General features: G+C 45.2%; 1 protein-coding gene across 2 annotated transcripts; it reads left to right on the top strand.

Moving 5' to 3' along the window:
- On the top strand, window positions 1-25905 carry LOC124036624. 2 transcript variants are annotated; one of them, XM_046351436.1, is made up of 4 exons: window positions 1-142; window positions 11978-18661; window positions 21653-21937; window positions 24579-25905. In XM_046351436.1, exons 2-4 carry the CDS (start codon window positions 12013-12015, stop codon window positions 25532-25534), a joined length of 7890 nt encoding a protein of 2629 aa, XP_046207392.1. In that variant the 5' UTR covers window positions 1-142; window positions 11978-12012; the 3' UTR covers window positions 25535-25905. The 2 variants fall into 2 exon arrangements, with proteins under 2 accessions (XP_046207392.1, XP_046207393.1); XM_046351437.1 differs by lacking the exon at window positions 1-142 and adding an exon at window positions 8829-8866.

Raw genomic sequence — 25905 nt, 5'->3', positions numbered from 1 at the left:
ATAGCAAGCTTCATATAAAAACCAATGTGATTCGAAACACTTTATCATTAACTCCGGAAAACTGACACACTCAGAGAGAGAGAGAACACAGTGCAGAACCTTCAATGCAGGAACACATATCAACTTGTTTACCTTCATAAAGGTAAGAGTAGCTTCATTTCTGTTAGATTTCATCTAAAAACATATATTGCCTTGAAAATCCCTGCACCAGTAATTGGTTCTTGGCTCAAGAAATGCAACCTCATTTTATTGGTTGTGTGTCCATTCAAGAGAGTAAAACATTAAAAATCAAATAGCTAAATTATCCTTGGTATGACCGACTTAAAACAATTCCACTTTGGATGGTGTAGCAATATATCCAGTCACTACAAAGATACAGCCGTCCTTCCTAACTCAGTTTGACGGAGAGGAAGGAAACTGCTCAGGGATTACACAATGAGGCCAATGGTGACTTTAAAACAATTACACAGTTACACAGTTTAATGGCTGTGATTGGAGAAAACTGAGGATGGATCAACAACATTGTAGTTATTCCACAATACTAACCTAAATGATGGAGTGAAAAGGAGGAAGCCTGTACAGAATACAAATATTCCAAAACATGCATCCTGTTTGCAATAAGTCACTAAAGTAAAACTACAAAACATGTGGCAAAGAAATTAACTTTATGTCCTAAATACAAAGCTTAATGGCAAATCCAACACGTAACTGAGTACCACTTCATATTTTCAAGCATGGTGGTGGCTGCATCATGTTATGTATATGCTTGTCATTGGCAAGGACTAGGGAGTTTTTTAGGATAAAACCCCCCCCGGAAGATAGCTTCGTAATATTAAAGATTAATGATATTAAATATAGATTAATGATATTAAGGATTAATGATAAAAAGGATTATTCATATTAAAGATACATTAATTGATATTAGAATGATAGTAACTCGCCCTCCATTTGGTAAATCCGACCACAACTCTATCCTCCTGATTCCTGCTTACAAGCAAAAATTAAAGCAGGAAGCACCAGTGACTCGGTCTATAAAAAATGGTCAGATGAAGCAGATGCTAAACTACAGGACTGTTTTGCTATCACAGACTGGAACATGTTCCGGGATTCTTCCGATGACATTGAGGAATACACCACATCAGTCACTGGCTTTATCAATAAGTGCATTGAGGAAGTCATCCCCATAGTGACTGTACATACATACCCCAACCAGAAGCAATGGATTACAGGCAACATTCGCACTGAGCTAAATGGCACTCTAACCCGGAAACTGACAAGAATCCCGCTATGCCCTGTGACAAACCATCAAACAGGCAAAGCGTCAATACAGGGCTAAGATTGAATCATACTACACTGGCTCTGACGCTCGTCGGATGTGGCAGGGCTTGAAAACTATTACAGACTACAAGGGGAAGCACAGCCGAGAGCTGCCCAGTGACACAAGCCTACCAGACTAGCTACATCATTTTTTTACGCTCTTCGAGGCAAGCAACACTGATGCATGCATGAGAGCACCAGCTGTTCCGGACGACTGTGTGATCACGCTCTCCATAGCCGACGTAAGACCTTTAAACAGGTCAACATACACAAGGCTGCGGGGCCAGACGGATTACCAGGACGAATGTTCCGGGCAGGTGCTGCCCAACTGGCAGGAGTCTGACATTTTCAACATGTCCCTGATTGAGTCTGTAATACCAACATGCTTCAAGCAGACCACCATAGTCCCTGTGCCCAAGAACACAAAAGCAACCTGCCTAAATGACTACAGACCCTTAGCACTCACGGCCGTAGCCATGAAGTGCTTTGAAAGGCTGGTAATGGCTCATATCAGCACCATTATCCCAGAAACCCTAGACCCACTCCAATTTGCATACCGCCCAAACATATCCACAGATGATGCAATCTCTATTGCACTCCACACTGCCCTTTCCCACCTGGACAAAAGGAACACCTATGTGAGAAAGCTATTCATTGACTACAGCTCAGCGTTCAATATAGTACCCTCAAAGCTCATCACTAAGCTAAGGAACCTGGGACTAAACACCTCCCTCTGCAACTGGATCCTGGACTTCCTGATGGGCTGCCCCCAGGTGGTAAGGGTAGGTAGCAACACATCTGCCACACTGATCCTCAACACTGGAGCTCCCCAGGGGTGCGTGCTCAGTCCCCTCCTGTACTCCCTGTTCACCCACGACTGCATGGCCAGGCACGACTCCAACATCATTAAGTTTGCAGACGACACAACAGTGGTAGGCCCGATCACGACAACGACGAGACAGCCTATAGGGAGGAGGTCAGAGACCTGGCCGGGTGGTGCCAGAATAACAACCTATCTCTCAACTTGACCAAGACTAAGGAGATGATTGTGGACTACAGGAAAAGGAGCACCGAGCACGCCGCTATTCTCATCGACGGGGCAAGGCACTTCAGATACAGAAGATTGAAGATTTCCCTCTAGTGGTGTGGGGGCTGTGCTTTGGCAAAGTGGGTGGGGTTATATCCTTCCTGTTTGGCCCTGTCCGGGGGGTGTCCTTGGATGGGGCCACAGTGTCTCCTGACCCCTCCTGTCTCAGCCTCCAGTATTTATGCTGCAGTAGTTTATGTGTCGGGGGGGCTAGGGTCAGTTTATTTATCTGGAGTACTTCTCCTGTCCTATTCGGTGTCCTGTGTAAATCTAAGTGTGCGTTCTCTAATTCTCTCCTTCTCTCTTTCTTTCTCTCTCTCGGAGGACCTGAGCCCTAGGACCATGCCCCAGGACTACCTGACATGATGACTCCTTGCTGTCCCCAGTCCACCTGTGTCATGTTTGTCATTTATTGTCATGTCTTGTCCCTGTGCTCCCCATGCTATTCGTTTCCCTCTGCTGGTCTTGTTTGGTTCTATCCCTCTCTCTCCCCCTCCCTCTCTCACTCTCTCGCTCTCTCTTCTCTCTGTCGTTCCGTTCCTGCTCCCAGCTGTTCCTATTCCCCTAATCATCATTTAGTCTTCCCACACCTGTTCCCGATCCTTTCCCCTGATTAGAGTCCCTATTTATTCCTTTGTGATCCGTTCCTGTTCCGTCGGTTCCTTGTATTGTATTCACCATGCTGTGATTGCGTTTCGCCCTGTCCTGTCGTGTTTTTGCCGTGATTGTGTATCACCCTGTCCTGTCGTGTTTTGTGCCTTCATCAGATGCTGCGTGTGAGCAGGTGTCTCAGTCGACTACGGCCTGCGCCTACCCGAAGCGACCTGCAGTCTGTGGCCGCTTCTCCAGTTGTTTTCCCTCTACAAATCTAGAGGATTTCTGTTATTCCGTTTTGGACTTTAATAAACTCTGTTTCTGTTAAGTCGCGTTTGGGTCCTCTTTCACCTGCATGACAGAAGGAACCGACCAAGGAATGGACCCAGCGACTTCAGACGCTCGTTACACTGCCGTCGAGATCCAAGGAGCCATGCTCGGCAGACACGAGCAGGAATTGTCTGCTGCTCGCCATGCCGTGGAGAACCTGGCCGCTCAGGTTTCCGACCTCTCTGGACAGTTCCAGAGTCTACGTCTCGTGCCACCTGTTACTCCCTGGCCTGCCGAGCCTCCAGAACCCAGGGTTAATAACCCACCTTGCTACTCCGGGCAGCCCACTGAGTGCCGCTCCTTTCTCACGCAGTGTGAGATTGTGTTCTCTCTCCAACCCCACACATACTCTAGAGAGAGAGCTCGGGTTGCTTACGTCATTTCACTCCTTACTGGCCGGGCTCGAGAATGGGGCACAGCTATCTGGGAGGCAAGGGCTGATTGCTCTAACAGATTCCAGAACTTTAAAGAGGAGATGATTCGGGTTTTTGACCGTTCAGTTTTTGGTGGGGAGGCTTCTAGGGCCCTGGCTTCCTTATGCCAAGGTGAACGGTCCATAACGGATTATTCCATTGAGTTTCGCACTCTTGCTGCCTCTAGTGAGTGGAACGAGCCGGCGCTGCTCGCTCGTTTTCTGGAGGGACTCCACGCTGTGGTTAAGGATGAGATTCTCTCCCGGGAGGTTCCATCAGATGTGGATTCTTTGATTGCTCTCGCCATCCGCATAGAACGACGGGTAGATCTTCGTCACCGGGCTCGTGGAAGAGAGCTCGCATCAACGGTGTTTCCCTGCTCCGCATCGCAACCATCTCCCTCCTCTGGCTTTGAGACTGAGCCCATGCAGCTGGGAGGGATTCGCATCTCGAATAAGGAGAGGGAACGGAGGATCACCAACCGCCTGTGCCTCTATTGCGGAGTTGCTGGACATTTTGTTAATTCATGTCCAGTAAGAGGCCAGAGTCCATCAGTAAGCGGAGGGCTACTGGTGAGCGCTACTACTCAGGTCCCTTCATCTAGATCTTGTACTACTATGTCGGTCCATCTACGCTGGACCGGTTCGGGTGCTACATGCAGTGCTTTGATTGACTCTGGGGCTGAGGGTTGTTTCATGGACGAAGCATGGGTTCGGAAACATAACATTCCTTTCAGACCGTTAGACAGGCCTACGCCCATGTTTGCCTTAGATGGTAGTCATCTTCCCAGTATCAAATTTGAGACACTACCTTTAACTCTCACAGTATCTGGTAACCACAGTGAGACTATTTCTTTTTGATTTTCCGTTCACCGTTTACACCTGTTGTTTTGGGTCATCCCTGGCTAGTATGTCATAATCCTTCTATTAATTGGTCTAGTAATTCTATCCTATCCTGGAACGTTTCTTGTCATGTGAAGTGTTTAATGTCTGCCATCCCTCCCGTTTCTTCTGTTCCTACTTCTCAGGAGGAACCTGGCGATTTGACAGGAGTGCCGGAGGAATATCATGATCTGCGCACGGTCTTCAGTCGGTCCCGAGCCAACTCCCTTCCTCCTCACCGGTCGTATGATTGTAGTATTGATCTCCTTCCGGGGACCACTCCTCCTCGAGGTAGACTATACTCTCTGTCGGCTCCCGAACGTAAGGCTCTCGAGGATTATTTGTCTGTGTCTCTTGACGCCGGTACCATAGTGCCTTCTTCTTCTCCGGCCGGGGCGGGGTTCTTTTTTGTTAAAAAGAAGGACGGTACTCTGCGCCCCTGCGTGGATTATCGAGGGCTGAATGACATAACGGTTAAGAATCGTTATCCGCTTCCCCTTATGTCATCAGCCTTCGAGATTCTGCAGGGAGCCAGGTGCTTTACTAAGTTGGACCTTCGTAACGCTTACCATCTCGTGCGCATCAGAGAGGGGGACGAGTGGAAAACGGCGTTTAACACTCCGTTAGGGCATTTTGAGTACCGGGTTCTGCCGTTCGGTCTCGCCAATGCGCCAGCTGTTTTTCAGGCATTAGTTAATGATGTTCTGAGAGACATGCTGAACATTTTTGTTTTTGTCTATCTTGACGATATCCTGATTTTTTCTCCGTCACTCGAGATTCATGTTCAGCACGTTCGACGTGTTCTACAGCGCCTTTTAGAGAATTGTCTCTACGTAAAGGCTGAGAAGTGCTCTTTTCATGTCTCCTCCGTTACTTTTCTCGGTTCCGTTATTTCCGCTGAAGGCATTCAGATGGATTCCGCTAAGGTCCAAGCTGTCAGTGATTGGCCCGTTCCAAGGTCACGTGTCGAGTTGCAGCGCTTTTTAGGTTTCGCTAATTTCTATCGGCGTTTCATTCGTAATTTCGGTCAAGTTGCTGCCCCTCTCACAGCTCTTACTTCTGTTAAGACGTGTTTTAAGTGGTCCGGTTCCGCCCAGGGAGCTTTTGATCTTCTAAAAGAACGTTTTACGTCCGCTCCTATCCTCGTTACTCCTGACGTCACTAGACAATTCATTGTCGAGGTTGACGCTTCAGAGGTAGGCGTGGGAGCCATCCTATCCCAGCGCTTCCAGTCTGACGATAAGGTTCATCCTTGCGCTTATTTTTCTCATCGCCTGTCGCCATCTGAGCGCAACTATGATGTGGGTAACCGTGAACTGCTCGCCATCCGCTTAGCCCTAGGCGAATGGCGACAGTGGTTGGAGGGGGCGACCGTTCCTTTTGTCGTTTGGACAGACCATAAGAACCTTGAGTACATCCGTTCTGCCAAACGACTTAATGCCCGTCAAGCTCGTTGGGCGTTGTTTTTCGCTCGTTTCGAGTTTGTGATTTCTTACCGTCCGGGTAGCAAGAACACCAAGCCTGATGCCTTATCCCGTCTGTTTAGTTCTTCTGTGGCTTCTACTGATCCCGAGGGATTCTTCCTTATGGGCGTGTTGTCGGGTTAACAGTCTGGGGAATTGAAAGACAGGTTAAGCAAGCACTCACGCACACTGCGTCGCCGCGCGCTTGTCCTAGTAACCTCCTTTTCGTTCCTGTTTCCACTCGTCTGGCTGTTCTTCAGTGGGCTCACTCTGCCAAGTTAGCTGGTCATCCCGGCGTTCGAGGCACTCTTGCGTCTATTCGCCAGCGCTTTTGGTGGCCGACTCAGGAGCGTGACACGCGCCGTTTCGTGGCTGCTTGTTCGGACTGCGCGCAGACTAAGTCGGGTAACTCTCCTCCTGCCGGTCGTCTCAGACCGCTCCCCATTCCTTCTCGACCATGGTCTCACATTGCCTTAGACTTCATTACCGGTCTGCCTTTGTCTGCGGGGAAGACTGTGATTCTGACGGTTGTCGATAGGTTCTCTAAGGCGGCACATTTCATTCCCCTCGCTAAACTTCCTTCCGCTAAGGAGACGGCACAAATCATTATTGAGAATGTATTCAGAATTCATGGCCTCCCGTTAGACGCCGTTTCAGACAGAGGCCCGCAATTCACGTCACAGTTTTGGAGGGAGTTCTGTCGTTTGATTGGTGCGTCCGTCAGTCTCTCTTCCGGGTTTCATCCCCAGTCTAACGGTCAAGCAGAGAGGGCCAATCAGACGATTGGTCGCATACTACGCAGCCTTTCTTTCAGAAACCCTGCGTCTTGGGCAGAACAGCTCCCCTGGGCAGAATACGCTCACAATTCGCTTCCTTCGTCTGCTACCGGGTTATCTCCGTTTCAGAGTAGTCTGGGTTACCAGCCTCCTCTGTTCTCATCCCAGCTTGCCGAGTCCAGCGTTCCCTCCGCTCAAGCGTTTGTCCAACGTTGTGAGCGCACCTGGAGGAGGGTGAGGTCTGCACTTTGCCGTTACAGGGCACAGACGGTGAGAGCCGCCAATAAACGCAGGATTAAGAGTCCAAGGTATTGTTGCGGCCAGAGAGTGTGGCTTTCCACTCGCAACCTTCCTCTTACGACAGCTTCTCGTAAGTTGACTCCGCGGTTCATTGGTCCGTTCCGTGTCTCCCAGGTCGTCAATCCTGTCGCTGTGCGACTGCTTCTTCCGCGACATCTTCGTCGCGTCCATCCTGTCTTCCATGTCTCCTGTGTTAAGCCCTTTCTTCGCACCCCCGTTCGTCTTCCCTCCCCCTCCCGTCCTTGTCGAGCGCACCTATTTACAAGGTACATAAGATTATGGACATGCGTTCTCGGGGACGGGGTCACCAATACCTAGTGGATTGGGAGGGTTACGGTCCTGAGGAGAGGAGTTGGGTTCCGTCTCGGGACGTGCTGGACCGTTCGCTCATCGATGATTTCCTCCGTTGCCGCCAGGATTCCTCCTCGAGTGCGCCAGGAGGCGCTCGGTGAGTGGGGGGGTACTGTCATGTTTGTCATTTATTGTCATGTCTTGTCCCTGTGCTCCCCATGCTATTTGTTTCCCTCTGCTGGTCTTGTTTGGTTCTATCCCTCTCTCTCCCCCTCCCTCTCTCACTCTCTCGCTCTCTCTTCTCTCTGTCGTTCCGTTCCTGCTCCCAGCTGTTCCTATTCCCCTAATCATCATTTAGTCTTCCCACACCTGTTCCCGATCCTTTCCCCTGATTAGAGTCCCTATTTATTCCTTTGTGATCCGTTCCTGTTCCGTCGGTTCCTTGTATTGTATTCACCATGCTGTGATTGCGTTTCGCCCTGTCCTGTCGTGTTTTTGCCGTGATTGTGTATCACCCTGTCCTGTCGTGTTTTGTGCCTTCATCAGATGCTGCGTGTGAGCAGGTGTCTCAGTCGACTACGGCCTGCGCCTACCCGAAGCGACCTGCAGTCTGTGGCCGCTTCTCCAGTTGTTTTCCCCTCTACAAATCTAGAGGATTTCTGTTATTCCGTTTTGGACTTTAATAAACTCTGTTTCTGTTAAGTCGCGTTTGGGTCCTCTTTCACCTGCATGACAACCTGGCCATGCTGCTGCTCCAGTTTCAACTGGCCTGGGCCCTAGGACCATGTCCCAGGACTACCTGACATGAGGACTCCTTGCTGTCCCCAGTCCACCTGGCCATGCTCCTGCTCCAGTTTCAACTGTTCTGCCTTACTATTATTCAACCATGCTGGTCATTTATGAACATTTGAACATCTTGGCCACGTTCTGTTATAATCTCCACCCGGCACAGCCAGAAGAGGACTGGCCACCCCACATATGCTCTCTCTAATTCTCTCTTTCTTTCTCTCTCTCGGAGGACCTGAGCCCTAGGACCATGCCCCAGGACTACCTGACATGATGGCTCCTTGCTGTCCCCAGTCCACCTGACTGTGCTGCTGCTCCAGTTTCAACTGTTCTGCCTTATTATTATTTGACCATGCTGGTCATTTATGAACATTTGAACATCTTGGTCATGTTCTGTTATAATCTCTACCCGGCACAGCCAGAAGAGGACTGGCCACCCCACCGCCATCCAGGACCTCTACACTAGGTGGTGTCAGAGGAAGGCCCTAAAGATTGTTAAAGACCCCAGCCACCCCAGTCATAGACTGTTTTCTCTACTACCGCATGGCAAGCGGTACCGGAGTGCCAAGTCTAGGACAAAAAGGCTTCTCAACAGTTTTTACCCCCAAGCCATAAGACTCCTGAACAGGTAACCAAAGGTTACTCAAACTATTTGCATTGTGTGTGTCCCCCTCCCCCTCCACCACCCCCAACCTCTCTTTTACGCTGCTGCTACTCTCTGTTTATCTATATATGCATAGCCATTTTAACTATACACTCATGAACATACTACCTCAATTGGCCCGACCAACCAGTGCTCCCGCACATTGTTATTTCTTACATTAGTACCCCAGGTCATCTTAGGTTTCATTACATACAGTCGAGAAGAACTACTGAATATAAGATCAGCGTCAACTCACCATCAGTACGACCAAGAATATGTTTTCCGCGACGCGGATCCTGTGTTCTGCCTTACAAACAGGACAACGGAATGGATCGCATGCAGCGACCCAAGGAAACGACTCCGAAAAAGAGGGAAACGCGGCGGTGTTCTGGTCAGACTCCGAAAAAGGGCACATCGCGCACCACTTCCCAGTATTCTTCTTGCCAATGTCCAGTCTTTCGACAACAAGGTTGATGAAATCCGAGCAAGGGTGGCATTCCAGAGGGACATCAGAGACTGCAACGTTCTCTGCTTTACGGAAACATGGCTTACTGGGAAGACGCTATCCAGGGCGGTGCAGCCAACGGGTTTCTCCACGCATCGCGCCGACAGAAACAAACATCTCTCTGGTAAGAAGAGTGGCGGGGGCGTATGCCTCATGACTAACGGGACATGGTGTGATGAAGGAAACATACAGGAACTCAAATCCTTCTGTTCACCTGATTTAGAATTCCTCACAATCAAATGTAGACCGCATTATCTTCCAAGAGAATTCTCTTCGATTATAATCACAGCCGTATATATCCCCCCAAGCAGACACATCGATGGCTCTGAACGAACTTTATTTAACTCTTTGCAAACTGGAAAACATTTATCCGGAGGCTGCATTCATTGTAGCTGGGGATTTTAACAAAGCCAATCTGAAAACAAGACTCCCTAAATTTTATCAGCATATCAATTGCGCAACCAGGGGTGGTAAAACCTTGGATCATTGTTACTCTAACTTCCGCGACGCATATAAGGCCCTGCCCCGCCCCCCTTTCGGAAAAGCTGACCACGACTCCATTTTGCTGATCCCTGCCTACAGGCAGAAATTAAAACAAGAGGCTCCCACGCTGAGGTCTGTCCAACGCTGGTCAGACCAAGCTGACTCTACACTCCAAGACTGCTTCCATCACGTGGACTGGGACATGTTTCGTATTGCGTCAGATGGGAATATTGACGAATACGCTGATTCGGTGTGCGAGTTCATTAGAACGTGCGTCGAAGATGTCGTTCCCATAGCAACGATAAAAACATTCCCTAACCAGAAACCGTGGATTGATGGCATCTATATCAATATAGCAATCTATATTTAATATGAGTAATCCTTAATATCATTAATCTATCTTTAATATCATTAATCTATATTTAATATGAGTAATTCTTAATATCATTAATCCTTAATATCATAATATATCCTTTATATCATTCATCAATCTTTAATATCATTCATCAATCTTTAATATCATTCATCAATCTTTAATATCATTCATCAATCTTTAATATCATTAATCATTAATATCATTAATCTATCTTTAATATCATTCATCTATCTTTAATATCATTCATCAATCTTTAATATCATTAATCATTAATATCATTAATCTATCATTAATATCATTCATCTATCTTTAATATCATTCATCAATCTTTAATATCATTCATCAATCTTTAATATCATTAATCATTAATATCATTAATCTATCTTTAATATCATTCATCTATCTTTAATATCATTCATCAATCTTTAATATCATTAATCATTAATATCATTAATCTATCTTTAATATCATTCATCTATCTTTAATATCATTAATCTATCTTTAATATCATTCATCTATCTTTAATATCATTAATATTTAATATCATTAATCTATCTTTAATATCATTAATCTATCTTTAATATCATTCATCTACCTTTAATATCATTAATATTTAATATCATTCATCTATCTTTAATATCATTAATCTATCTTTAATATCATTCATCTATCTTTAATATCATTAATATTTAATATCATTCATCCTTAATATCCTTAATCTATCCTTAATATCATTAATCTATCTTTAATATCATTCATCAATCTTTAATATCATTAATCATTAATATCATTAATCTATCTTTAATATCATTCATCTATCTTTAATATCATTCATCAATCTTTAATATCATTAATCATTAATATCATTAATCTATCTTTAATATCATTAATCTTTAATATCATTCATCTATCTTTAATATCATTAATATTTAATATCATTAATCTATCTTTAATATCATTAATCTTTAATATCATTAATATTTAATATCATTCATCTATCTTTAATATCATTAATATTTAATATCATTCATCCTTAATATCCTTAATCTATCCTTAATATCATTAATCTATCTTTATTATCCTTAATCCTTAATGTCATTAATCTATCGTTAATATCAGTAATCTATCTTTAATGTCATTAATCTATCCTTAATGTAAGTAATCTATTCTTAATATCTATAATAATATTAACATGTCCAAGCAACCAATTCCATGAGCAGCAGCACTTTAAATCATACTAAATCAAATTGTATTTGTCACATGCGCCGAATTCACTTAACGGTATAGCTCAGGCCTTGATAGGGAGAGTAAGGATTTCTGGAGGTAGCTCAGGCCTTGATAGGGAGAGGAAGTGTTTTTGAGGATAGGTCAGGCCTTGATAGGAAGAGGAAGGTTTTCTGGAGGATACTTCATTGAGAGAGTAACTTAATTTATGTAGAATGTGTTGTTTAATTGAAAAAAACATTTAATACACTATATCAGGTATGAAGGTAAGACCAAGATGCAGACAACGTCCAATAACAATGGTGTAATAATCCAGGTCAAGACAGGCAGGGGTCAGTAAACAAGAGGTGGGAAAGTGGGCTGCGTTCAGGAGATCTATGTGTTTGAGAGCATGAGTTGGAAGCAGACATTAAAATATCCTTAATATCATTAATCAGTAATATCATGAATCTATTCTTAATTTCTTTAATCCTTAATATCTTTCCTTACTGTGTTTTTCTTTTCTCAGGAGAAAGCAGTTTTTGTGAATGTTGAATAGCCACCATGAGGCCCGCTGGTCTTTCCATTTTCATTGCCATCCTCTCAGCCTGTGTCCTGGGGTGCGGCTCCATGTGGCCTTACTCCAGACCGGAGTGGCAACAGGTTAACATTGATCGGCCAAATGAAGTGGAAATTCACTTAGTGCTTGGGCCATCCGATGTCTTCATCAATGACCAAGCTTATATTAGTTACGCAGATTCTTACATCAAAGGGAAAGCAGCTAAGGTGTGTGTTATGAAAGCAAACATAGACCAAAACGGTCAAACAACATTTCATGTGCTTAGCATGCCAGATGGGATGAGCAATGCACTTATTGAGAACGCTGATAGAGTCAAGATTACCTTGATTTCTCATGGTAACAGAAAACTGGTAGAGTTAACAAACTATGGTCAGAAACATTTTGGCGTGGACTACAACATCAACAACATGAATTACCATGAACTGGCTAATGTGGTGAAGGTATTGGTCAGCAATATGAAACAACCCCAAGTTGAAATGCGATTCATTGTGTGCAATGCTGGAACGGATGCCGCAAGCAATTACATGACTGGATTCATGAAGGAGGTGAATAATAATCATCTAGGGTTCCAGCTCCATAAGATTGTGGCGTACGACACCTTCCTGTCAACAACCGACACATTTAATGTTTACCAAACCCAAATGGGCAATGTTCCTGAAAACCTATTCTGGAGTTATGAGCAAAAGGGTATGGAACCTTTTCCTGCTGTCTTGGACCATGGGCAAATGACGAATAAAATGACCATAAAAGATCAAAGAAGATGTTTGTTTACTTATGAAAATGGAAACGTGTTTCGCAGCCCCTTGCGAAAAATTACTAATAATAATAACCAAATGGAGGTCGATTTGGAAACAAACATAAACCAGCTTAATGACCAAAACAGCTTTGGGGAGCAGCTAGATATGAACTTACATGGTTGTTATAAGAAGAGGCGACGACGCAGAAATGTGTGCAATTCAGAAGAGTATGTGGTGAAGGACAAGTCACTGCGCATTAAAGACGGTCAAGTGGAGGTTGAAGTGGCAAGCAGGAGGAATCCAGAGGACACCCACCTGGTCTCCTTCCCTCTAGATGAGTCCAGAACCTTCTACACCCGGCAGATCGAAGAGAATGCCATGCATCAGGGCAGTCGGGTGAAAGTGTCAGGTGGGGGTGCCTTGGACAAGATCAACAGAGGCATGGCGGTGTATGGCATTGTGGCTGGCTTCATTGGGGCGGGGAAGTTTTTTGCAGAGAATGATACAGCCAGAGGTGCCTTCACTCTCACCCAGTCTCTACACGGGCTTGGGGGGCTGACTGGCATGAATCAACAGCTCTCCAAAATGTCCCAGAACATATTAAAAAGCACCATCCGTAAAGGGGCAGAGAGATTGGGTCTAGAGAAGACATTGGAGAGAGTAAGCGGCTCACTGGAAAGAGTTCAGGAGAGTGCCGCTGGACAATTTATGAAGGACATTCCCTTCGTTGGCTTGGGTTTCCAATTCTATTTCATAGCTGAAGATTCTGTAGCGATTCAGACAAGCAACAACTCTGACCCAGAACAGAAGAAATATTATGGCTTAAAAGTTTCAAACTTAGTCTTGGACGTGTCAACCACTGTGCTGTCCATCGCTGAGGTGGCCTTCCCTCCGGCCGCACTCATTCTGGAGCCCATAATCATTGGCCTGACCATAGTTAGGATGTCTCTCAGTGATTTTTACTGCGATGTTGTGAGTGAGCTGGACCGGCTGCCCAAGGGGGCTAATGACATACAGAAACTGACTGCTGTTTTAAAAGGGTTAGGGGAAGGTGCTTTGGATTTTGGGACTGGAGGGCTGCTGAGACAGATGAAAGAGGTGGATGAAGAATACAGAAAAAACCAAGAGCTTCTGCGGAAATTGTCTTCCCCCGGTGCCTATTACAGAATAGTGGCCAATGACGGTAACGTAAGCACCATCGACCTGACGGAAGGGGAGCTCTCACAATACGGGGGTTTGATAACGGTCCGGCTGTCGAACCACGGCAATGTCACCATTCAGATTGGAGGCATTGATGATGGGCGAGGCGGGGTCAAAACCATTGTGAAAACATTCCACAACCCTGCCATTCAGAGCATCATTCTTGGGGTGGGGGAGTCTCGCCAGTTCCTGTACACCCAGAAGACTGCAAACCTGTGGTGGGTCATCCCAGTGCACTCCAAAAAGGTAATCTGTGGAGAACTCCTGCTCCGCTCCTCCCTGTTCGGCACCTATTATGGGAATGACAAGGACAACTCATTCTTTGCCCTCCATCAACCGTCAGCAGAGCAGCCTCCACCAGCTCCCTCAGACCCTTGCGCTTATGGAGGCCTGGATTTGGACTACGTGATCCGGAACTATCGCTACACCATCCACGGTCATGGGGGGGATGACATTTTCTTTCTCGGGTCGCAGGCTTCGGTGCTCTCTGGCGGAGAAGGGAGGGACCTTTACGTCTTTCCCACAGACGGAAGCATTTCCGAGATTGACAATTTCTCCCACGATTTGTTTGAGGATCACCTGTTGATAAAAGCACCTTTCAGCCGCATTGATTGTATCCGGAATCAAAACGATCTTCTCCTCGTTTACGGACAACAGAAGAAGCACCAGATCACCATTAGGAACTGGTTTACCCACAGTAATGTTGACTACTATCAGCACATGACATTTCAGTCTTCTGATGGCGTCATGTTTAAAATAGCAGACAGAGGACTTATGGGGCACAAGTTCCATACTAACTGTGTCCCGGAAACTCTGGACAACACCAAATCCCAAAGTCTGATATCTCTCAGACTGGAGGGGGTTTACCAAAGTGTAATCAGGGTTTTGGGCAGCAATTTTAGTGACAGCATTTTAGGCAACAAGAGGGACAACGTTCTCAATGGTGGTCCGGGAGCAGATGTACTTGAAGGAGGAGAGGGAGCCGACACCTATGAGATCTTCCCAGCAGAAGGCTGTGATATCATCAACAACTACGCCACAGACCAGAAAGTAGACTTGGTGGTGTTTCACGTGCCCTTCCAGAGGATTCGTGCAGAACTGCTGGATGATGGTGTTCAGGTGACAGACGAAAAAGAGCCGAAGTCAACGTGCTTCCATTTGCAAAAGTGGAACACGGACAGACAATATCAACACTTGGCGTTTCTGTCTTCTGATCATGTGACTTTTTACATCTCAAAAAGTGAAGACAGTGGGCTGGTAAAGACGCCGCTGATTGTCGACCTCAGCACAGAGCAACATGGCAGCACCGTCAACCTCAACAAAACTGACCAACACTTCCACACCGTGGTGACTGTCTTCGACTCCCCCTATGATGACATCGTTGTCGGGAATGTGCTGGGCAATTTCCTCAGCTGCAGCGGGGGCAGGGACCACCTGCAGGGAGGAGGTGGCAGTGATAAATACGTCATCAAGTCTGGCTGCGGAGGAGCTCATATCAACAATCTCGCAGAAGACAAATCTAGCGACGTTTTGTTTATCCAGTATGCCTGGGGGGAAATCAAAACAGAGCTTCGATTGCCACACCTTGTTTTGAAGGTGGCAGTTGTTAACATTGAAGTCGTGCTGTGGAAGTGGTTCCAGGGTGAGAACTTCCAACACCTGGTTGTGCAGACTTCTGACGGCATCATCTCCACCTTGCCGCTCAATGAGTCCGACCAGGACGTCATGAGTCCCATGGAAATTAACCTCAGCAAGGAGGAGTGTATAGACCAGAAACAAATATTTGACTTGAGCAAAGAGCCCTGGAGGAAAGTGGAAAGGTTCCAAGCCAAATCTAGCAAGTGTTCATACACTGTGATTGGAAACTCTTTGGACAACTTCATTGACCCTGGCATTGGAAACATTTACAAGTACCAGTACCTGCGGGGAGGCAATGGGTCAGACACCTATGTCCTTGGCCATGCATACGGCTATGAGAACGAAATTGACAACGAGGCAGGAGACATGAAAATGGACAACCTCTTCCTTCAGGTCCTCTATGAAGACGTCGAAGTTCTCCTGGAGGGACCCCACATTATCATGTTCTCCCGCTCTAGGAACGACTCGGTCCGTGTACACTTGCTGAACTACTTGAAGGGGCCGAAGTTTCAGCACCTCCTGGTTCGTTCCTTGGATGGATTTCTGTTCAAAATCAATGGTGATTCTTACCCCTACAAGTCCGTTCTCAGCATTGACATGGCATCCTCCACCAAGAGCTGCAACATCAGCTGTGCCTCATCAGGAAGTGAATTCAGAAATGTTTCTAGAATACGTGGCGCCACTGCCTTCAGTAACTACATCACGGGGAGCAACGGCAGTTTCCTTATTACCGGGGGCAACATGAATGACTATATCCATGGCCACCAGGGAAGCGAGATGATCGAGGGCTTTGGAGGAAATGACATCATCATCGGAGATGGCGGGAATGACGTCCTGGAGGGGGGAGAAGGGGAGGATGAAATCCAGGGTGGCGAGGGAGACGACTTAATCTATGGGGGAGGTGGGGCCGACAGGATTGACGGGGGTCCTGGGATAGATACAGTATTCTTCAGTGGAGACGTGCGGACAGGCAGTGGGGTCACGGTGGACCTACACTCAGGCAGGGGGTGGGGAGCAGACGCGGAAAATGACACCTTCACTGGTGTGGAGAGGGTGATTGGGACAGAGTTCAACGACCTGCTGATTGGCGACAACGAGGATAACCAGCTGATTGGGAAATTCGGAAATGACAGTCTGGTGCCGGAACACGGGTCAGACCTGCTGTGTGGGGGGCCAGGAAGAGACCTTTACATTCTGGACGACAGCAGCGGAGTAAAACACATCGACAACTTCGCCTCAGATGGGATCGAAGATAGCGTTCTAATTCGTAACTTCGCCCCCCAGGACGCCTGCTTCTTTACTTTAGAAGGAAACCTTGTTGTTTCAATGCACTACCGAGACCCTCTTCTAAAACTGATTGGCAGAGACTCGCTCACTGTGATTTTTGACAACTGGAGCAGCAACCGCTCGCTTTACCAACACATCAGCTTTGCCTTTGCAAACAACACCCTGACCGACTCATCCTACTTCAACTCAGCTGTTGAGATTAGCCCCTCCCTCAAGGCTTTTAACTCATCCCTTCCGCCCTTCAGCGTGACACGTGCTAATGAGACGGCCATTGAAGTAGAAGACATGGCTCTGGGGAGAGTAGGAAGTGTGGCAGAGTCAATGTTCCGCTATCATTTAAAAGTGTCAGACCAGCTTTTCCACACCGACACTTTACCTTGGGGTAACAGCCCCTCATTGGAAATCACTGGCCTCCTTTCTGGAGTCCTTTACACCTTTCAGCTCTACCTGACAAGATGTGAAGTTCCAGTGTTGGTTTTATGGGAGGCAGCACAGAGAACGAAACCCAATCCGCCAGTGTCTCTGAAAGTGCTGCACGTCACCCACAGCAGCGTGATGATAAACTGGGCGGCACCCCCTGTGGGGTCTGACCCCGACAGCGAGAGGTACACTTACGTGGTGCTTGTGGAAGAAGACAGTGGTGACCTGGTGGCGCACTTCAACACCAGCGACGCTAGAGCGGAAATCCGCGACTTAAAACCCAAATGTGCATTCAAGGTCTTTGTGTCATCGGTAATAGAAGAGATGGAAAGTCAGAAGGCTGTCTTCCCACCAATAGAAACTCTAAGCATATGCTTTGGCTTCATCGCCCCCAGTGGAAGCACTATCGTTGAGGAGAAAATGACAGCGGATGGACCGGTGGCGGTGATTGAGTGCCTGGAGGGCTACCAGCTGACCTCTAGCTCTGAAATTCAATGCACACCATCAGCCCTATTACTACACTTGAATAGGCCCTGTGTCCCCAGAAGCTGCATCCATTGGGGCAATTATGTTCCTCATGGCATAATTATCTCTGTTATCTGTCTTGGTGTCGACTTCAAAAGCAGATGTCACTACGGTACTTTTCAACCCACCCCTCCGTTTTGCTGCAGTACCCCACCGGAGATCAACAACGGGTTTCACCGTTCCCTGCAACACTCAAACTACATTACAATCGGATACAGCTGTGACTCAGGGTACGATCTTTTTGGGGTGTCCAGCTTTACATGCCAGGTAGAATCAGGAGAGTGGTTCCCACCCCCTAGTGCTGGAATACTGCAATGCAAACCAAGCCCCTGCCTTGCCCCTCCCCAGGTTCCTCATGGTAAATTCTATTCACCTTCAGGTAGCACAAGGAATTTCAAAGAAGGGGACACTCTGTACTTGAGATGTGATCATTTCCACCACATTTCCTCTGAGGACAGCACCATCACCTGCCACGGTGGTGACTGGGGATTGATAACCTCACCCTGTGAGCCTGACTTCCATCTGGTCAACATTCAAGATGGCCTTTATGACTTAGTTGGCGATATCGTGGCATGGAGAGTTTCCTTCCATAATATTGATCCCTACGCCAGGTTTGCCTGTGCAGATAGACAGTTGGAGTTTGTAACACTGACAGGGACTCCCAGGAGTCCACAGGTGAAATGTAGAAAAGTAAAGCTGCAGACAAGTGGCTCGGGTTACACAGGGATCGTTGAGGGGAACGTGGACGAGGCCGGTTGGAGCAAAGTTTGTGTTGAAGACTCAACTGCCGCTAAAGCGGTCTGTGGACATCTGTTTCCTGGTCATGGTGAGTCAGCACTTATGTACAGTTGGTGGTCCAACATGATTGACACCCTTCATAAATATGACTGTATGAAACGAATAATACCAATACTGAGCTTCAGTATACTGTATGCTCCAATTATTTTTTATACTAATGCAGTTGTTCAGATAGGTTTGTTGTTCAGATAGGCAGACACACACACACACACACACACACACACACACACACACACACACACACACACACACACACACACACACACACACACACACACACACACACACACACACACACACACACACAGACACACAGACACACAGACAGACAGACAGACAGACAGACAGACAGACAGACAGACAGACAGACAGACAGACAGACAGACAGACAGACAGACAGACAGACAGACAGACACTTATAGACAGACATACAGACAGACACTTATAGACAGACAGACATACAGACAGACACTTATAGACAGACAGACATACAGACAGACACTTATAGACAGACAGACATACAGACAGACACTTATAGACAGACAGACATACAGACAGACACTTATAGACAGACAGACATACAGACAGACACTTATAGACAGACAGACATACAGACAGACACTTATAGACAGACAGACATACAGACAGACAGACAGACAGACAGACAGACAGACAGACAGACAGACAGACAGACAGACAGACAGACAGACAGACAGACAGACAGACAGACAGACAGACAGACAGACAGACAGACATACAGACACACACATAGACAGTGCCTTCGGAAAGTATTCAGACCCCTTGACTTTTTCCACATTTTGTTGGGGCTTATTCTAAAATGTATTAAATATATATTTTATCCTCATCAATTTACACACAAACCCCCTTAATGACAAAGCAAAACAAGATTTTAGAAATGTTTGCTAATTTATAAAAAATGTAAAACTGAAATATGACATTTACATAAGTATTCAGACCCTTTACTCAGTACTTTGTTGAAGCATCTTTGGCAGTGATTATTACAGCCTTGAGTCTTCTGGGTATGATGCCGCAAGCTTGGCACATCTGTATTTGGAGAGTTTCTCCCATTCTTCTCTGCAGATCCTCTCAAGGTCTGTCAGGTTGGATGGGTAGAGTTGCTGCATAGCTATTTTCTGTTCTCTCCAGAGATGTTAGATCGGGTCTGGTCCGGGCTCTGGCTGGGCCACTCAGGGACATTCCGAGACTAGTCCCAAAGCCACTCCTGTGTTGTCTTGGCTGTGTGCTTAGGGTCATTGTCCTGTCTGAGGTCCTGAGCGCTCTGGAGCAGGTTTTCATCAAGTATCTGTACTTTGCTCCGTTCATCTTTCCCTCAATCTGGACTAGTCCCTATTGCTGAAAAACATCCCTACAGCATGATGCTGCCACCACCATGCTCCCCTGTAGGGATGGTGCCAGGTTTCCTCCAGAAGTGATGCTTGGCATTCAGGCCAAAGAGTTCAAACTTGGTTTCATCAGGCCAGAGAATCTTGTCTTTAGGTGCATTTCAGCAAACTCAAAGCGCGCTCTCATGTGTCTTTTACTAATATAAATGCCAAATAGGTGGAGTGCTGCAGAGATGGTTGTCCTTCTGGAAGGTTCTCCCATCTCCACAGAGGAAGTCTAGAGCTCTGTCAGACTGACCATCAGGTTCTTGGTCACCTCCCCGACCAAGGCCCTTCTCCCAAATTTCTTAGTTTGGCCGGGTGGCCAGCTCTAGGAAGAGTCTTGGTGGTTCCAAACTTCTTCCATTTAAGAATGCTGCAGAAATGTTTTGACACCCTTCCCCAGATCTGTGCACAATCCTGTCTCGAAGCACTATTGACAATTCCTTCGACCTCATGGCTTGGTTTTTGCTCTGACATGCACTGTCAACTGTGGGACCCTTATATAGACAGGTGTGTGCCTTTCCAAATCATGTCCAAACAATTGAATTTACCACAGGTGGATTCCAATCAAGTTGTAGAAACATCTCAAGGATGATCAGTGGAAACAGGATGCAATTGAGCTAAATTTCACTTCTCATAGCAGGGTCTGAATACTTATGTAAATAAGGTATTTCTTTTGAACATTTAATACATTTGCTAAAATTTCTAAAAACCTATTTTCACTTTGTCATTATGGGGTATTGTGTGTAGATTGCTGATTATTTAAAAACAAAAATCAATTTTAGAATCAGGCTGTAACTTAACAAAATGTGGAAAAAGTCAAGGGGTCTGAATACTTTCCAAAGGCATTGTAGACACACACATAGACACACTCACTAAACAAACACAGAGATACACATACACAGCAGTATGAACTCACCAGACATACATAATATCATATTAATATCCAAGTACTGTAATATAAATTCCTCTGATGTAATATTGAGTTATTGAGTATATGAGTCTGGTGAGTTTATATTGTTTATATTTCTGTTTCCATTACAGATATTGTGTTTATATTTCTGTTTCCATGACAGATATTGTGTTTATATTTCTGTTTCCATGACAGATATTGTGTTTATATTTCTGTTTCCATGACAGATATTGTCTTTATATTTCTGTTTACATGACAAATATTGTCTTTATATTTGTTTCCATGACAGATATTGTGTTTATATTTCTGTTTCCATGACAGATATTATCTTTATATTTCTGTTTACATGACAAATATTGTCTTTATATTTCTGTTTCCATGACAGATATTGTCTTTATATTTCTGTTTCCATGACAGATATTGTGTTTATATTTCTGTTTACATGACAAATATTGTCTTTATATTTGTTTCCATGACAGATATTGTGTTTATATTTCTGTTTCCATGACAGATATTGATTGTCTTTATATTTCTGTTTCCATGACAGATATTGTGTTTATATTTCTGTTTCCATGACAGATATTGTCTTTATATTTCTGTTTCCATGACAGATATTGTCTTTATATTTCTATTTCCATGACATATGTGTTACATTGCTGTTTTCATGTGTTCTTGTATTTTGTTGCTGTTGTGTATACAGAATGGACAGCATCAGTGATCGACAGTGGAAGGTTTGTTTCTCAACAGACACACATCTGCGATGTCATGGGATGTAGGTTCATACCAGAAACATTGACCTGCAGCAAACAGATCCAATGCAGACAGCGCTGTGATCCCTATGAAGTTCCCAATGGCCAAGCACTTTGTGCCTCCAATTTTGAAGGAGAAAAATGCGATATAACGTGTAACCGACTCTATAATCTTGAAGTCTCCTCTCAGATCCAGTGTACCAGTTCTGGATGGTCAAGCTTTCCCTACTGCATCGGTGAGTGGACGTCAACATGGCCATTGTTATTTTTTTATTTGGCTACCAACAAAGGCTACCAAATACAATCCATTCTATACAAAGAATGCCAATTATCTTATCTTTTCTCCCCAATTTGGAATAGCCAGATATTGACATATTTATTTAAAAAAAAATTGAGTGCAGTAAATTATGTGACCAGTACATGGGATGTCTAAGTGTAATAATCACAACAACAACAGATTTCATAGTAAAACACAGGTCAGCATAAGACAAGGGTAGCCTACACTACATTTATAAACATCTTCCCACATTTTCAGACTGATTTTTCAGAGGGGAGAACAGGGTGCATAATAACACCGTTGATACACCAGAAAGGTTGTAAAATGTATTTTTCCAAAGTCATATGCAATTGACCATACAATACAATCTGAAAATACAGCCGTATTACAGTGTATTAAATAATTGTATGTAAATAGAAATGTGATCCAAAATATAATATATATAATAATAATATATGCCATTTAGCAGACGCTTTTATCCAAAGCAACTTACTGTCATGTGTGCATACATTCTACGTATGGGTGGTCCCAGGGATCGAACCCACTACCCTGGCGTTACAAGCGCCATGCTCTACCAACTGAGCTACAGAAGGACCACATATACCCGCTGAATTATTTTACTAAGTAAAACATGACCTTAAACTTTCTGCGACTAAAAATGGTTGAATTGAACTTACTCCAGTAAAATACTTGTGCTTAACTGGGGGAAATGCAATGTTTTGAATGATCCTTTAAAAAAAAACAGAAGCATACCACCCTGCATCCCACTGCTGTCTCGCGTCTGAAACTAGGCAGAGTTGGTACTGGTTGGTCCCTGAATGGGAGACCAGATGGTGCTGGAGGGCCAGTCGGAGTCACTCTTTCCTCTGGTCTAAAAAGTGTTCCAATACCCCAGGGCAGTGATTGGGGCCATTGCCCTGTGTAGGTTGCTGTCTTTTGGATGGGATGTTAAACGGGTGACCTGACTGTCTGTGGTCATTAAAGATCCCATGGCACTTATTGTAATAGTAGGGGTGTTAACCCTGGTGTCCTGGTTACATTTCCCAATCTAAACATCACGGCCATCTAATCATCCCCTGCTCCCAATTGGCTGATTCATCCCTCTTCCCTGTAACCATTACCCCGGTTGTTGCGAAAATGAGAATGTGTTCTCAGTCAACTTACTGGTTAAAAAAACATTATAAAAACCTGAACAGTTTGTGATAACTGTATTATTTGATGAAATGTGCATGTTAAAGGCTAAGAAAATCTCAATTTCAAATCATTTATGGGTAACATTGAAGTACCATACTGTGATTGTTTTTCAATTAAAATGTTTTTTTTTTGTGTTTAAAAAAAAATGCTTCTTAGCAAAGAACAATTTCTCAAGCAAGAATTTTTGCTAGGTCTGTCTGGGAGTGGTCTGAGTGGGGAGGGGAAAATGATAACTAGCTGTGATTTGTAGAAAGGTTTGGAACTATCTTTCTTATTGTATTGGTCTATTAACTAATCCACTGGCCAAAACTCTATTTAATTTTACCTTTATTTAACTAGGCAAGTCAGTTAAGAACAAATTCTTATTTTCAATGACGGCCTAGGAACAGTGGGTTAACTGCCTGTTCAGGGGTAGAACAACAGATTTGTAGCTTGTCAGCTCGGGGATTTGAACTTGCAACCTTCCGGTTACTAGTCCAACGCTCTAACCACTAGGCTACCCTGCAGCCCCTATGCACCAAAACAGGCTGAAATGTCAGGCGGTCTTTTCAAATAGCTCTCACACTATAGTAGTGAAATTGCACTGCAACAACCATTTGTGCTCTAAATATGTCCCTTCTGAAACCAATATGTTTTGTGGACGCATGCGGTTTCTACTTCCGGGTCACACAAGACTCCACCTGTATCTAGCTGGCTGTGCAGAAGTATCATTTGACTATGTTGAAAAATTATTACCGCAGTGCTTGAAAAAAATCCATGGAACAATGGCAGTCATTCTGGGCTTAAAAAGGGGAACTCAAATGTTTTTTTTTTTGTGTGTGTTTTATATGTTCTCATATGTTGCTGCAACTGTTAAGTAAAAGGTGTGTACATTCTGAAAATGTGTTTCACGTCATTACATTTCAGTGTACACAATGTCCAAGATGACTTCACATATACCCTTAAGAAGAACCCGAGAACCTTTTCCATCAGATTGTTTTGCTCATGTGTCTATGATGGAGGGGTTGATGGGAAGTGTAGTTCTAAAGTTATTTATCTGAAAGAGTACATTAGGAAAGCCATCTTGGAAACCGAGCACTGTGTAGAGATTGCAATTTAATAGCGTGGACAGGATGTCAAAACAATTCAAGAATAAATACAAAACACACACCTTATTTAAACAGTTGTGGCAACACATGGAAACATGTAGCACACACAAAAGAAAAACCACTTGAGATGGTTAAATAAAGTTGCATTAGTGACTAACTCCTGCCTAAAGTGCAAATATTGCTATCATCAGAGTTTCTCCCAGCTGCCACATTCAGAATATTCCACTGAGCCACTCAGGGAAATCCATTTCTATTAATCTATTTGAAAGGTAAATATTCATTTGACTAACCTGCATTCTTTCTCTCTTCTGCCCCCAGAGAGTGGGGATTGTGGCTATGACAACGAGAGTGGACCCCATTTCATGAAGTGCTTGAGCAAGCTTTGGGTTGAGGCAGGTTGTAGCCTCCAGACCGAAGGTTCTCCTACAAGGAACCCGGAATTAGTAAGATACTGGAACACAATGACTGTGAGTGAGGTGAGGAGAAACATGGCCGAATACCCCAGTAAAAACGCATTCACTATAAACACAGTGTGCGAGGAAGATGAGGAGTGCTTCCCCGCCCATGCCACGGTGCTCACCAGTGACGGATCCAGGAGAACCATGGCAGAGCTGAGCGTGGGGGACAGGGTGCTGGCGGTCGACGCTGCTGGCCGGCCCACCTTCAGCGAGGTCCTCCTGTGGCTTGATCGGCGGAGCGGCTCAAGGGAGCTTTACCTCCTGCTGGACACGGAGGGGTCCGAGGAGCCCCTGTACATCACACCTGACCATGTTCTCTTCATCGCCCCCGACAACGCAACAACAATTGACTTGGCCAGCGACGCACGCAGGGTGCCGGTGTTCGCCAAGGATGTCCTCCCGGGCCACCTAATCTACCTGCATGACCCCAGCACTGGATCACTGGAGGCCAAACGTGTGACCGAAGTGAGCGAGGCAGAGAGCCTAGGGGCCTACGCTCCCCTGACTGTGGAGGGGAACCTGGTGGTGGACGGACGCCTAGTTTCCTGCTACACCCTGCAGTGCCGGCAGCAGCTTGCTCACCTCACCTTCATCCCCTACAGGCTCCTCCACATCCTGCGCTCTTCCCTCTCTCTCCTTGGGGACCGGCTTCTGGCTCCCCCGAGGCAGGTGCAGGAAGACCAGGAAGGTATGCACTGGTACGCGAACGCCTTGTACCAGCTGGGCCGGTGGATGGGGTATCCATTCAGTGAGACATGCTATTCCATCGACCTGCTGAGCTACCACTACCCCAGATCTGCCACTGGTCCGCTGTGAAGGCTGTCCACCTAAACTCCTCCACAGTCAGATGCCTCACTTATTTGTCTTTCTATAAACTAGGGTAGCAGTGACAATTTCCTACACTCAACAACTTGTTACAGCTGTTTCATGGCAATACATGTCATTACATAAGATATAACAGGGGATCATAGTTATATTCAATCAAACTGATGTGTTGATTTAAGTGTTTATTAGTCCTTTATCATGGTTGGTGTCTTGACTGAATTTGTTCAAAATTGTGTGGCATAAAACATAAAACATTGTTTTTTTTCTCCTTGCGTTTATGGCAGTGTGTTGTTGTCGTTATATCATATGTTAAGAATGAATCAGTTAAATTAGATTAATTAATTAAATTAGTTGAACTGGAA

Source organism: Oncorhynchus gorbuscha, linkage group LG05, assembly GCF_021184085.1.
Source record: "Oncorhynchus gorbuscha isolate QuinsamMale2020 ecotype Even-year linkage group LG05, OgorEven_v1.0, whole genome shotgun sequence".
NCBI classification, from domain to species: Eukaryota; Metazoa; Chordata; class Actinopteri; order Salmoniformes; family Salmonidae; genus Oncorhynchus; species Oncorhynchus gorbuscha.
This window is presented reverse-complemented; position numbering and strand designations above follow the sequence as displayed.

Coding starts and splice junctions, on each gene's coding strand:
- LOC124036624 (XM_046351436.1), top strand. CDS start 12,013: ATGAGGCCCGCTGGTCTTTCCATTTTCATTGCCATCCTCTCAGCCTGT. Junction 18,662..21,652: donor ACATCTGTTTCCTGGTCATG/GTGAGTCAGCAC, acceptor TTGTGTATACAG/AATGGACAGCATCAGTGATC. Junction 21,938..24,578: donor AAGCTTTCCCTACTGCATCG/GTGAGTGGACGT, acceptor TTCTGCCCCCAG/AGAGTGGGGATTGTGGCTAT.